A 14,928-nucleotide genomic window follows, 5' to 3' on the forward strand; every position below is an offset into this window, starting at 1 on the left:
AAAAGAAATAACTCTACCTAACCATTAATCAGATCAAATCGATGGTTAAAACATCACTAATTTTGTAGATTATTGATAAAGTTATGCACAAAAGTTGCAAATGAAATATAGTGGTATGTATGATCTAATTATCTAGGATAGGATAATAGTGTTCTTAAATGAGAGATGCTGGTGCAAAGAGAGAAGAATGCCCTAAGGAAAGACATGTCATATGATCATGTCTATGTTTTTCTTTTTTTATGGACTCTTCACTTTTGTTTTTTCCAATCTTAAATAACGAATTGTGACCATTTCTTTTTTTACTTATTGGAGCATATATGACTAAATTATTGACTATGAGTATAAACCTTCTTTTTGTCTTCATGTTTCTTATTGGAGCATAAACCTTCTTTTTCTAAACCCTAAACTAACTCCTCTTCTATCTCATCCGCCTCTTTCTTCATGTTTCTTTCTTTCTCTCTCTGTTTTCTTACTAAAAGAATTTTTACTTCATTTTCTGCATTTGTTCAATTTAGATCTGATTCTCAACCGCGAAACCATCGTACCATTTGTTCATTTTCAGAATTTTCACAAACTAACTCTCTCTTGTCATAAGTAAAACTTCATCTGGGTATTTTATTTATGATTCAATGTCTTCTGATTTTGCTGGAAGTGGGCATTGCACTCCAGGTGTTTGTGAAAATTCCCAGGAGAAAATTTAGAGTAAGAATGAAGAGGTGGTTGTTGTAAGGGATGAACAGGTGGGTGATTTAACCGGAAGTGATGTTGTTCAGAGGATTTCACAGATTGTGAGGGGAGCGAATGGTGGGATTTTGATGGAGGAACAATTGGATGATGTTAGTGATATCGTATAGAGGATTTCATGAATATTTTTGTTTTTTGCAAAAAGAGTTTTGTTTTGGTTCGTTTTCTTGTAATTTAGTTTATTTATATTTTTTAGTTTCATTTTTTTGTAATTTCATTTATTTGTAATTTAGGGTGTTGTGAAGGAACAATACATCACCTACACAAACATAACAGTTGATAATACATCACCTACACAAACATCACAGTTGATAATACATCACCTACACAAACTCTAAACATACTCTGTGTAATTTATTTTCGCCAAGTTCTCCGTTCTTGGATAGTCCTAATAATCTACTTATTCCACCACCGATAGGATGATTTTTTTTTTTTTTTTGTAAAGTGCATGTAGATTATCGTTTTTTCATTTTTTTGTATTTTGTAATTTGTAGATTTTCATTTTGTAAGTTGTAGACTTGTAGTTATTTGGTTAGAAAATCACTCGATCAACTCATAAGTTTAATCATAATGTTAAGTTAACTCTAGATTTAGTAAAATACTCGCATCTTTCATGTTATTATATACCTCACAATAATAAGTTTGATAAAAAAAATCAAATTTAAAATAATTGACTTGTGAATTGGAGTACAATTTAATCTAGATAATAATAATCTAGTTTCTGACACCACTATCTATATAGTTTAAAATTATTTTATTCAGTTTGATTCGGTTTAGTTTAAAATATTTTTATTCAGTTTTATGTAGGGGTGTTCGCGGTTTGGGTTGGTGCGGTTTGGGATGTAACCCAGCCCAAACCGCAAATATACGGTTTGACATTTTTCCAACCCAAATCGCACCGCACTTTTGCCCAAACCAACCCAAACCGAACCGCGCAAAACGGTTTGGTGCGGTTTGGTTTGCGGTTTAACCATTTTTTCCCCCGTGACATTAATTTTGTAATCTAAGACTACAAAAAATTGTTAATAAGAGTCCAAATAGATATGAAGTTGACTTCATAATTAAACATAAATAATAATTTATCAAAAGTGTTAAAGTTCTTTACCTCAAACTTTTTTTTCAGTTTTATACTCGTATGCCGCCTTGTCAAGTATATTTAACTTAATTTTTTTAAAAATATATGAAATTGCGGTTTGCGGTGCGGTTTTGGTTTACAAAAATTAAAACCCAACCCAAACCGCAAACCGCGGTTTGCTTGAAATCATAACCCAAACCACAATTTTAAAACCGCAAACCAACCCAAACCGCGAAAAAACGGTTTGGGTTGCGGTTTGGTGCGGTCCAGACCGCACTCTGAACAGCCCTAGTTTTATGCAGTTAAAAACAGTTTGATTCAGTTCAGTTAAAAACAGTTTGATTCAGTTCAGTTAAAAACAGTTTGATTCAGTTCAGTTAAAAACAATTTGATTCAGTTCAGTTAAAAACAGTTTGATTCAGTTTGATCCAGTTCTGTTAGAAACAGTTTGCAGTTAAATTCAGTTCATTTTAAGTTCAGTTCAGTTCAATTTAAATCGCTTTTTCGTGCAGTTAATTTCAGGCTGGTATGTTTTCAGTTGAGTTTCAGTTCAATTTCAGTTCATTTAATTGCAGTTTACTTCAATCTGATTAATTTATCGATTTTAACTATTCAGTTATGGGTCAATTCAGTTCAGTTTATTCAGTTTAGTTGATCAACAGTTTGTAGTTTAACCATCGGTTTTCAACCAAACTGACAACACTAGCTGTACAAGCCTACAAGGAGGCATGGTTAGGAAAGTACGCATAACATGAAACGACAAAGTTTCACGTAGGTTCGGAGGCTAAATGAATTAATTGCTTATCAAAAATTCAAAATGGTTGAAGATTCAAAAATTCTAGAAGCTATCTGAGAGCAACTTTTGTCTCTAATGTTTACCAAGTTTGGCATCTTCTTTTCATAACCTCTATTTCTCTCTCCTTTCTCCTTTCTCCTTTCTTTTCTTACATCTCTTTGGTATTTTTCATTTTTTCATGTTAATAGCATTTTTTTTCAGGGTAATATCAGTGGCATATACTTGGCAGTGGCGGAGCCAATATGGGTCACATGGGGTCACGTGACCCCTCAAATACAAAAAAAATTTAAGGATTTTCGTGAAAGAAAAAATTCAGTGCCACAAGCCCGTCTAGCCATAGAAAGTTTTTCTCTGTACCTTGTCTGCCACCTGCCCACTTTTGCAGACTTATTAATGACAATTTGACAGTGGGTCCCAACTCTCACTTAAAACCAGACTTTTAATTAAACTTAAAAACTTAAAAATCTTTTAATTTTTAAAACCTATCAGTTATCATTTTCTCCCTCCTTAGTCCTTTACTTTCCCAATACATCTCAGTTATTCAAAAACTCAAAAGTGTAGCCCCAACCCAACCCAATTCAGGCGACGCCGGACGACCATAATCTGCTTACCACCGCGCCCATGCTCACACCGTTCCTCCGACCTTCGCGGCAGCTGGCAACCATCACCCATCACGTATTGATGCTTGAATGAGTTTAAATTCTAATTCTTTTATACTATTAATTTCTTAATTTCTATATTATATACTTCCTCCGTTTCATAATAAGTAAAACACTTCTCTATCTTATGCGAGACTTTTTTTTTTAGAGAAGTGTTTAACTTATTATGGAACGGAGGAAGTATATAAAATCTTATTGGTTCATATTACTTTTAGTTTTTAATATTTGCGTAGATGTGTAAACTATCGAATTTGTGAATTGTGATTCGTGTTCTTCAACGTCAACGGTAAATAATGGTACTTCATCATTTTTTTTGTGACCCCGCGATTTTGAAATCCTAGCTCCGCCACTGATACTTGGGTGAGTTAATAGCTAATTATGATAATACGTGTGAAAGGTCCACTGATTTGATATTGCATAATGTAGATGATGAACATTCCAAAGTAATAAGCAAATTTTGCCTTTGATTATTTCACTGTATCATATTTTTGTTTCTACTCTGCTGAATATGGGTTTACATAAATGTGTAAGAATATATAGATGCAAATAGCGGAATTTCAGGAAACAATTTCCTAACATCTATCATAGGATCGCAGACATAATCAAACACATGAATCATTCAATAGGGATTAAATATCAAACCATTGTAGCGTGATTTCCCTGTTGTATGCAAGTTTTGAAGATCCAAGAGCCACCAAGTGCTGTTCCTCTAATCAGTCCATGAGCACCAATTGAACACCAACGTTTGCTAGAATGGAAGAGTATAAAGTCTATTGCTTTTGATGGTTTAGGCGCCGATTTTAGAGGGAATAGATCTAGGGTTTCACTTTTTCTCTATAGTGAAAAGAAATTGATTAATGAATTGATCCCCTAAAACCCTAATATTATGTCTTATATATAATAGAAGAGTCATAGGCTAGTTAGGAGAACTGATTCTCCTCCTATTCCCCTTTGGACCGGCCTAATCCTAATCCTAACTGGATTTGGATTACTTTGTCCAACTTATGCTACACTGTGTGACCTCATAGGATTAATCTATTTTAGTTATAGGCCCAATCAATATGACTCCTATTAATCATATTATTCTCTAACAAGAAAATACGATCACTAAAATAATTAACTTTAATATCTTCATAATAACATTCCTATTTATATTTAGTAATTGTCGGAATGACTAAGGACATATTCCTTCAATCTCTCACTTGTCTGAAGACAAGAGCACAATGTTAATTCCTTAAGTCACTTAATGTCAAATTTGATAACACAATGTTATTCTTAAATTTGTGTTGCTTGATCGTAGAGTTCGAACTACTCAAATAAGGATTAACTCTTTAATCCTATTCCGCATGGCCATACAATTTTTCAGTTCTCGCTCATCAATAGGCCCAAACACCATTCCTATTAGATAGGAGGACTTATCCACTCTTGTATGACCATAACTCCCACTTAATTTTTAGCCCACTTGATCACTGCCTTTATAACCTCCTTTTACGGCGCGGCGTTTAACAGTGCCAAAGTTAAACTAATTATATTGTGGTTATTAAGACATACTCATGTCTAAGGCATCCACTAAATATAGTACTTTGATTCTACATTTAGAATCTAATTAGGTCAAGTCTCAATGTATTAGCTATACATCCATATAATTAATTAGACAAGTCTATGTCTCCATAGCTCATGGAACTGCGCTATCAATTAATTATATACTAGTCTTTTTGAATAAATCACTTATGTCCAGTGGCGGATGTACTGCTAGGAAAGTGGGGGCACGTGCACCCACTTGCTAAAAAAAATTATGAGATTGAGTATTTAAAAAGATAAAAAAAACTGATAAAATAATGTTAAAAATCAGTTGAAAGGACCCCACTAGGTAGAAAAAATATCTCGGTAACTAGCATTCTTGAAAAAGTTAGATAATTCATGCTGTACCAACTATCCTATTTTCTAGGAGCTTGAAAAAGTCAGAATCAAAAAAAAAAAAAACCTTTTATTCTTCCATGTATGCGTACAGCTACTACTCTACTACAAAGTCTATGACTCAACTTCCTCTCTCTCTCTTAAAAGCTCATCTAATATTTTTTTTTTTTTTGAGATCCATCAACATCACCCACCAAACCAATTGAAGGACTAAAACAGTCAACACAGGTGAGTTTTTTTTTTATTAATTTATTCAATCTACAATTCAATATTTTGTGATGCGTGATTATATTTTAGGATATAGATCTGATTTTTTTAATTGCACAATAATTTTCTATAAATTATGATTTGCATGTTTTTTTTAATTAATTATAATTTATATGTTATATAGTTATTCTAATTGTTTGTGAAGTAAGTCAGACAATCAACTAATAAGTATTTACATTAAAAATCTAAACTTTACCACTTTGATATTATTAGATGTTTTCTAATATCAGTTATATTATATTATTAAAACTAACTTTTATAATTAACTTTGATTATATAGATTATGGACAAATTTGTGATACGAAAAAAGGCACGAACACAAGGCGGCCCTAGTGAAAGTGGACCTAATTTTTGCAATGCCACTTCCCAAAATGAAGAGCAAGTTGATTTGCAAAATCTTCCTGTTGATCCGGGAGAAAGGAAACGAATTTCAGATTATCCATCTAAGATACAGAAAGCGGTGAAGCAAAAGTATATTGACATTGGCCCTATCCAACCTCGTAAGCATAATTTTCCCCAGAAAATGATTGGAACAAAGTTGCGGAGATTTAATCCAGATTGGTATGATGATTATAGTAATTGGTTAGAATATAGCATAAAAAAGGATGCCTTATTTTGTTTACCATGCTACTTGTTCAAACCCGAGGGCAATAAAGGTGGGGGAGATGCTTTTGTTGTTAGCGGTTTTTCCTCTTGGAATAAAAAGGATAGGTTGGACTTACATATTGGAGACCTGGAAAACTCACACAATAAAGCCGTTGAACAATATGAAAATCTAAAAAATATTAAGGCATCTATTGAAATCGCTTTTAATCCACCTCAAACACCACAAATGAAAAATGATTACAAGACACGTTTGAAAACATCAGTGATTTGTGTTAGATATTTGTTACGTATGGGATTGCCTTTTCGTGGTCATGATGAATCTGATGAGTCAAATAATAGGGAGAATTTCATTGAACTTGTCAAAGTTGCAGCTTCTCTGAATACTGATATTGATAATGTTGTATTAAAAAATGCTCCTGGGAATCTTCAAATGCTTGCCCCTAGTATTCAAAAAGATATCGTAAAAGCATGTGCTGTGGAATGTGCTGTGGAAACAACAAAAGTTATTATTGAAGAACTTGGGGATGACTTGTTTGGTATTTTAGTTGATGAATCTAGTGATGTTTCCACTAAAGAACAATTGGCAGTTGTGTTACGCTTTGTTAATGATCGGGGGTTTCTTATAGAACGGTTTCTTGGGGTTGTCCATGTTGCCAATACATGTTCTATATCTCTAAAATCTGCTGTTGAATCTTTATTGTTGGAACATGGCTTGAGTTTGTCAAGGATACGTGGACAAGGTTATGATGGAGCAAGCAACATGCGTGGTGAATTTGGTGGCCTTAAATCACTAATTTTGAAAGAAAATAAATCGGCTCATTATGTCCATTGTTTTGCTCACCAATTGCAATTAACACTTGTAGGAACTGCAAAGAATCATGTTGATGTTATTTGGTTCTTTGATGTTGTTTCCGATATAATTAATGTGATTGGATCATCTTGTAAGCGAAGAGATGTGCTTCGAGAAATGTGTGCAATGAGACTTGCTGAGGCAATAAATAATGGTGAGATCAAAACTGGAAAAGGGCTAAATCAAGAACTTGGACTCAAGAGACCAGGTGATACAAGATGGGGATCTCATTATAGATCATTGTTGAACTTGGTCGAGATGTATCCAGATTTGATTGAGGTGCTTGATTTCATTTACAATGATGCTTCGTTTTCAGGTCATAGGAAGAATGCACGTGGGATTGACTTCATTATGTCCATTTGACTTTGCTTTTATCTTGCACTTAATGATAGATATTTTGGGAATCACAAATGAGTTGTCATTAGCTTTGCAAAGAGAGGATCAAGATATTGTCAATGCGATGCACTTGGTGGAAACATCAAAGAAACGCCTCCAATTGTTGAGAGATGATGAATTTGAAGAGTTACTTGAGAAGGTATATCAATATTGTTATGGTCATGATATTGATATACCTAAAATGGATGATATTTATGTGACTCCAGGAAGATCGAAGCGAAGAGCTCCACAAATCAGTTTTGCACATCATTATCGTGTCGAGGTGTTCTATGCTATTATTGATTTGCAGCTTCAAGAGCTAAATACTCGTTTCAACGAAATTAATACAGAGTTGCTTCTCTATGTTGCTTGCTTGAGTCCGTTGCTTGCTTGAGTCCTAAGGACTCATTTCATGCTTTTGATGTGACAAAATTGGTAAGAATGGCAGAGTTTTATCCATATGAGTTTGATTCAGGGGATGCTAGAGCACTTTCTTCCGAATTGAGAAACTATATCACTGATGTGCGACAACGTGATGAGTTTCAAGGTCTTCGGGGTATTGGCGATCTTTCACAAGTAATGGTTCAAACCAAGAAGCATTTGATCTATCGATTAGTTTTTTTACTTATAAAGTTAGCATTGATTTTACCTGTTGCAACAACAAGTGTGGAGAGAGTCTTTTCTGCCATGAAGTATGTCAAGTCCGAATTGCGCAATAAGATGTGTGATGAATTTTTAAATGATTGTATGGTAGCATATATAGAAAGAGATATATGTGCGACCATTAGCAATGAAACTATTATGCAACGGTTTCAAAGAATGAGACCCCGTCGAGGAGAGTTACCTTAAATGTGGTATTGTGGTTAGTTTTTGAGATGGTTTTTATATATATATTGTGCTTTAATTTTTTTTGATGTTTTATTTAAATAATAGTTGTACACAAACTTTTTTTAAAATTATATTGATATTAACAAAGTGACACCGCTATTAACTTTTTCTGGATCCGCCACTGCTTATGTCTAATTTAGTTATTTAGACTAGGGACTTTAAATAAATTGTGATTTATGTTCACTTTATAGGGTTCCATTATCAAAATGTTTTCGATAATCCTATTTGAAAACACAAATTATTTGGATATTTTATTTCACTAGTGGAAAAAACCTTATATGCCACTTTGTATCAGATGTTGTTTTTATAAAATCGCATCCGAAAATGAACCAAAAAATTGGTGAAAATTTGGCAAAGATAATCCGATACGGTCTAAAAAAACCGCATCAGATTTAATATCGGATGCGGTTTTTTTTGAACCTGATGCAGTTCAGTGAACCGCATCCGAAAATCAGTTTAATAAATCCCTTCCCTCCCAACGAAAATCTCGCGTCCAACACTTCCAAACACAAAATCCTTCGACCCTCAAACAAAACTCACCCAACTGCGACTACCATTACCACTGCAACTACCCCACCACTGCCCACATCAGCGACTTGTGCACCACCACCAACACCGAGGACTGCCCGAACTTCACACCTTAGTATTGCGCACCACCACCAACACAAGCGACTTGCACCTGGTGGGCTTTCATCACTGCTGCCGTAGTTTCACGCCACCACTACTTCTCCCTAGCTTCGTTCCTCCTCCTCCCTTCCCTAAACAACTACATTACCACCTTTTCCTAGCTAGGTAACTAAAATTTTGTAACTTTTATTGTAAATCATTGTAATTTTATGAATAATTGTTAGTGAAATTATGTTTTATAATAGTTTAAGGGTTTAAATTTTATTTGAGTTAATTTAATTTTAATTGGAGTAGTTAGTTTGATTTAGAGGTTAAAAAAACTAGTTCTTTGTGGTAGTATGAGTATGATTGTTATTTTTGTAACATAGTTTAGTTTAGTTTGGTAATTTATACTAATTTGAACTTTAAACTTTGTTGTTGATTATTGAAGCTAGCTAGTGACAGAGTGCTAGTGACGGAGTGTTGAGTTTCATTTCCCTATTTACAACCTTGATATTGGTATGTTATCGCTCATACTTAACTTTCTTTAATTTCATATTAGTACATTGGTTTATATGTGTAAATCGGTTTATATGTGTAAATATGTATATATGTATCGTTGAATTAAGATTAGATGTAAAATGCTTTGTTGTTAAAACACCTATGTATATATGCATCATCATATCATATGCCTAGATACCCGTTCGAGACTTACTCAATAGGAGTAAGTCTTGAATAATCCCCAGTTTGGGACTGTTCTTAGATGTTTAATCTCACTTAGGTGGTGAATGTATGTCTTTATTTCGATTCTATAGAGGAAAATCTTGGCTCGTCGTTTCCCTACTTTTGTTCTCTGGTACATATGTAGATATAAGTAATTATATATCTACATCGTGTACTTGGAGAACTGTAGGGAAATGCTGCCGGATTTTCGTAGAATCGAAAAGAAGACATACATTCACTAGTGAGATTAGACATCTAAGGATGGGTTAGGTTGGAGTGATAAGGACCCTTGGAAACATGCCTAATTTCATTGAATGTATACCGTTCATATATAAACTCTAATCATGTAATGAAGTTCGTTATTGACATGAGGTACTTGTTGCTTGTGTGTAATTAGAGGTCTGATTGAAATGAATCGTGCATGGATGTATGGTAGTCGTGACACGAGTGAATTCATGGATGGGGTATTTGAACTTTTTGATTTGCATTAAGTCATCAGGCTGCAATGGGAACTGAGGGGTTTTATTGTCCTTGTGTTGATTGTGGCAATATGGGCATGGTTAGTAACATTGGGTCGCTAAGGGAGCATATCTTTCGTTGTGGGTTTAGAGAAGACTACCATGTATGGGTTTGGCACGGTGAGGAGGGTATATATGATGGTGGGAATGCCGTTGTTAACGATGTGCATGAAAGAGGTGAGTTTGATGTCATCGAGAATGACAAGAAACTCGAGGACAAATATGAGAATATTGAGGATGATGATGATGATGATGATGGGGACCATATCGAGGAGATGATGGAGGGGGTGGATGATCATGCTGGGAAACGACCTCGTATTTTTGAGTGCATGGATGAGGTGTCTCGGAAACCGTTGTATCCTGGTTGTACGAGGTACTAACTCAGCTTTCACTTCCTTGTTGCAAGCATTTGGTGATATGTTGTCGGACGACCATGAACTACCCAAGTCGAACTACTATGCCAAGAAACTGATATGTCCCTTCGATTTGGAGTACCAGAGGATACATGCTTGTCCAAACGATTGTGTGCTATATCGAAATGAATATGCGAATATGGATGAGTGTCCTCGATGTGGGAAGCCGCGTTATAGACGCGCATGGGTTGGTGATAAGAAAGGGCCTCCAGCAAAGGTGATGTGGTATCTTCCGATTATACCACGATTCAAGCGCATGTTTTCAATCAAGAAAGATGCTAAGAACTTGAGGTGGCATGCAGAACGAAGGAATAAGGGCGGTTTTCTCAAACATCCGACTGATGCTCCTGATTGAAAAGGTATCAATCGTCTGCGTAAGACCTTTGGTGCCGAGGATAGAAATGTGAGGCTTGGCCTATGTACGAATGGGATGGACCCCTTTGGCACTCTTAGTTCTCAACATAGTACATGGCCGGTTCTTCTAGTTATATACAACTTGCCTCCTTGGTTATGCATGAAACGCAAGTATAGCATGAAACGCAAGTACATCAAGGATTGATCTTCTCAAGAACCTTGAAGGGACCATCAGTTCTAGGACTCAACTTTGAACGTCTCTTGGAAGGAAAACGTTCCTTTCTTAGGTGAATCCATACCCAATCGCTAGGAGAAAATTGAACATCATGCCTTCTCTTATCAATTCGTTCTTTGATCTTTGCATTTGCACGCATAATTCTTGCTCTCACAAGTTCATGGAGTTTCTTGATCTCCTTAGCACGTTCATCAGCCTCTTTGCTAAATTTGTCTCGAATTGGAAGGGGAGCCAAGTCAAGAGGAGTACATGGATTGATCCCATAAACAATTTCAAAGGGACTCAATCCAGTGATCTTATGTGGCACCCTATTGTATGCAAATTCAGCATGGGGAAGCATTTCTTCCAATTGTCTTGGGCTTTTAGTGGCTAGAACGGCCCTTAACAAAGTTCCCAAGATTCGATTAGTTACCTCGGTTTGGCCATCGGTTTGTGGATGAGATGATGTGCTAAACTTCAACTTGGTGCCCATCTTCTTCCACAATGTAAGCCAAAAATGACTTAGGAACTTAGTATCTCGATCACTAACCATGCTTCTTGGAACTCCATGTAAACGAACCACCGCTTTGAAGTACAATAGAGCTGTTTGAACCGCATCATGAGTATTATGTCTAGGGATAAAATGAGCCATCTTTGAGAACCTATCAACAACATCTTTGTTGTGCTTTGTTCTAGGAAGCCCCATGACAAAATCAAGGCTAATGTCCTCCCATGGTGCTTGTGGTGTAGGAAGGGGTAAGTGTTGGCCTTGAGGAAGAGAGTGACCTTTGGCGTGTTGATAGGCCACACACCTCTTGACAATGTACTAGACATCCTTCATCAATCTAGGCCAAAAGAAATAATCACTCGCCAATGTATAGGTTTTCTCAATGCCAAAGTGTCCAGCAAGGCCACCTTCATGAAATTCTCGGATTAGAGACTCCCTCACACTATGCTTAGCCACACATAGTCTCTTGTTTTTGAACAGAAATCCATCATAGACATGATAATCTCCATGTGCATGAGCTTGATATTTTGCAAAGACTTCACCAAAATCCGGATCATCAATATATCCTTCCTTCAATACCTCCAAACCAATGACTCGATTTCGAAGAGAAGTAAGTAGTAAATACCTTCTTGACAAAGGCGTCGGCACCCTTGTTCATCTTTCCGGATTTGTGTTTGATCACAAAATGATAAGCTTGTAAAAATTCTACCCACTTGGCATGGCGTGGTTGGAGTTTTTGTTTGCTTTGCAAATACTTGAGGGCCTCATGGTCAGAATGCAAGATGAACTCCTTTGCAATCAAATAATGTCGTCAATGGTCAAGGGACCTCAGAAGAGCATAGAACTCTTTTTCATAGGTAGAATACTTTCGCTTTGCTTCATTTAGTTTCTCACTAAAGTAGGCTAGGGGCGTCCACTTTGAGAAAAACCGCACCAATACCAACTCCAGAAGCATCACATTCTACTTCAAAAATGTCTTCAAGCTAGGAAAGCCAAGATAGGCTGTGTTAGTCGAAGCTTAACCTCTTCGAATGCCTTTTGTGCTTGAGGGCTCCATTCAAATTGCTTAAGTTTAGTAATCTCAGTGATAGGGGCCATGAGAGTACTAAAATCTCGTACAAACCTTCTATAGAAGGAAGCTAAGCCATGGAAACTTCTTACTTGTTGGATGGAACATGGGATTGGCCATTCTCTAATGGCTTGTACCTTCTTTTCATCACTTCAATGCCATGTGTGAAACAAGGAAGCCAAGAAAGGGTACCTGATTTGAGAAGAAATGACACTTCTCAAGGTTTCCATAGAGTTGTTCCTTCTCCAAGACTTCACATACTTGGTGTAGTTGATCAACATGCTCCAGTTCATTCTTGCTATACACTAAGATATCATTAAAATACACCACTACAAATCGACCAAGAAAAGGTTTCAAGGTTTGGTTCATTAATCTCATGAATGTGCTTGGTGCATTTGGTGAACCAAATGGCATAACTAGCCATTCATCAATCCTTCTTTGTTTTAAAGGCCGTTCCACTCATCCCCTTCATGGATTCGAATTTGATGATAACCACTCCTTAGGTCTATCTTTGAAAAGACTTTCGAACCATGTAAATCATCTAAAGATCATTAACTTGGAATAGGAAACGATACTTTATAGTGATCTTTGATGGCCCTACTATCAACACACATCGCCATTCACCATTCTTCTTAGGACAGTAATGTAGGGACAACACAAGGGCTAAGTGACTCCCTAATCAAGCCTTTCACCTTCAATTCCTCCACTTGCCTCCTTATTTCTTCGATTTCTTTAGGATTTGTCCTTTAAGCAGGTTTGTTAGGTAGGCTAACTCCAGGAACAAGGTCAATTTTGTGTTGGATGTCTCGTTCAGGGGGTAAGCCAGGGGGTATTTCTTGTGGAAAAACGTGCTTGAATTATTTAAGCAAAGGGGTTAGCAAGGGGTATTGTGGTTCAGTTGGTGGCTGAGGAGCTTTGTCTAAACCACTCAAGATGAACTCTTGAAATGATTCATACTCATGATAGGATGATTTGACGAGAGTGGTTAGGGACACTGGTTTTTTTGGCTTGGTTATTGGCTTACTCTTTGTGCCGTGGATACAAAGGGGTCAAGACAATCTTCTTTTTATTCTTCACAAAGGCATAAGTGTTTTTGTAGCCATCATGATCACCTTTCTATAAACATCCAGGTCTTCCCAATAGAACATGGCAGCATCCATGGGATACATCACACCACAACTCTTCTTATACTCCTTTCCAATGGTGAAAGCTAATAATACACGTGAAGAAACATGTATTCCTTTCCTTGATTCAACCATTGTATGACATATGGGTTAGGATGAGTAGGTTAAGTTTTAGTTTTTAGTGACCAAGTTTGTGAGGCACTTGGTGCAACTGCCACCATCTATGATTAAGGAGCAAACTTTGCCTCCTATGGTGCACCTCGTGTGAAAATAGCCTCTCTTTGCAATTGTCCTCATTAGTAGAAACCACTAAGAGTTCTTCGACCACTAAACATTCACCATCATCTGGTCCAATGTAACGTCCCTCTTCTTCGTCCTCTACATTCTCCTCCTCCTCCTCTTCTTCATAATCATACTCTATGGCTTCATACTCCGCAAGAGTTATGACCTTTTTGTAAGGACATTCAGAGGCAATGTGCCCTAGTCGTTGACACCTATAACACCGTCTAGGGGTGCTTGGTACATTTGGCTTAGTTTCAATCTTTTGGGGTGGTTTAGAAGAGTAAGATGTGTTTGGTTTAGAAGGGGTTTTGTTTGGTTTCGAATATGGGGTGGGTTTGGTAAAGGTTCGAGAAGAGTCCCATTTACCTTTGGATTTGTTTTTGTTTTGGCGTTCAACCTTGTGAGCTAACAAAACTAGCTCCTCTAGGGTTGAGTGGGAGTGCAACTCAACCACATTTGCAATAGAACGGTCTAAGCCTCCTAAGAAATTAAACGCACCAACGTTTGAGGCTCATCCTCCATTACATCACATTTCATGATATAAGCTAGCCTCGAACTCCCTTGCATACTCTTCAACCGTCTTACTTCCTTGGTTGAGGTGATGGAATTTTGAGAAATTTTCTTGCACATAGTAGGTTGGCAAGAATTTCTCTTTGAGAAGTTTCTTCATCTTCTCCCAACTCCTTATTTTCTCCTTTCCCAATCTTTCTCTTTTGGCACACACACTCGCCCACCAAGTTGAGGCATACTTCCTCAATTTCAATGCTACAAGCTTCACTCTCTTATCCTTCGGAATTTGCTTGTAATCAAATACTCTCTCAATGGTTCTAATCCATTCAACAAACTCATTAGAATCAAGTTTGCCATCATAGTCAGGTATATCAACCTTGATATCATTAGAAGGTCGAGGATTGAGCCTTCTAGGTTGCAAGGTTATGTC

At 36.5% G+C, this 14,928-nt stretch overlaps 2 protein-coding genes across 2 annotated transcripts; one reads left to right on the forward strand and one right to left on the reverse strand.

The window, feature by feature from the left end:
• The first annotated feature begins 5,741 nt into the window (after positions 1-5,741).
• LOC104893834 (uncharacterized) lies at positions 5,742-7,683 on the forward strand. Its single transcript, XM_010679972.2, has 2 exons — positions 5,742-7,230; positions 7,307-7,683. Exons 1-2 carry the CDS (start codon positions 5,742-5,744, stop codon positions 7,681-7,683), a joined length of 1,866 nt encoding a protein of 621 aa, XP_010678274.2.
• A 4,148-nt stretch (positions 7,684-11,831) lies between these two features.
• LOC130591402 (uncharacterized) lies at positions 11,832-13,841 on the reverse strand. Its single transcript, XM_057394713.1, has 3 exons — positions 13,695-13,841; positions 12,139-12,303; positions 11,832-12,083 (listed from the first exon to the last, which is right to left on the reverse strand). The coding sequence occupies exons 1-3, from the start codon at positions 13,839-13,841 to the stop codon at positions 11,832-11,834; spliced, it is 564 nt and encodes a 187-aa protein (XP_057250696.1).
• Positions 13,842-14,928: the final 1,087 nt, after the last annotated feature.

Source organism: Beta vulgaris, chromosome 5, assembly GCF_026745355.1.
Source record: "Beta vulgaris subsp. vulgaris cultivar EL10 chromosome 5, EL10.2, whole genome shotgun sequence".
NCBI lineage: Eukaryota > Viridiplantae > Streptophyta > Magnoliopsida > Caryophyllales > Amaranthaceae > Beta > Beta vulgaris.

Excerpts from the sequence above, each read along its gene's own strand:
- LOC104893834 (XM_010679972.2), top strand. The coding sequence starts at position 5,742 with ATGGACAAATTTGTGATACGAAAAAAGGCACGAACACAAGGCGGCCCT. Across the intron at positions 7,231-7,306 it reads CAATGATGCTTCGTTTTCAG|ATATTTTGGGAATCACAAAT; the intron begins GTCATAGGAAGA and ends ACTTAATGATAG.
- LOC130591402 (XM_057394713.1), bottom strand. The coding sequence starts at position 13,841 with ATGGTTGAATCAAGGAAAGGAATACATGTTTCTTCACGTGTATTATTA. Across the intron at positions 12,304-13,694 it reads ACCTGGATGTTTATAGAAAG|GAGTTCATCTTGCATTCTGA; the intron begins GTGATCATGATG and ends TTGATTGCAAAG. Across the intron at positions 12,084-12,138 it reads CCGACGCCTTTGTCAAGAAG|GAAGGATATATTGATGATCC; the intron begins GTATTTACTACT and ends GAGGTATTGAAG.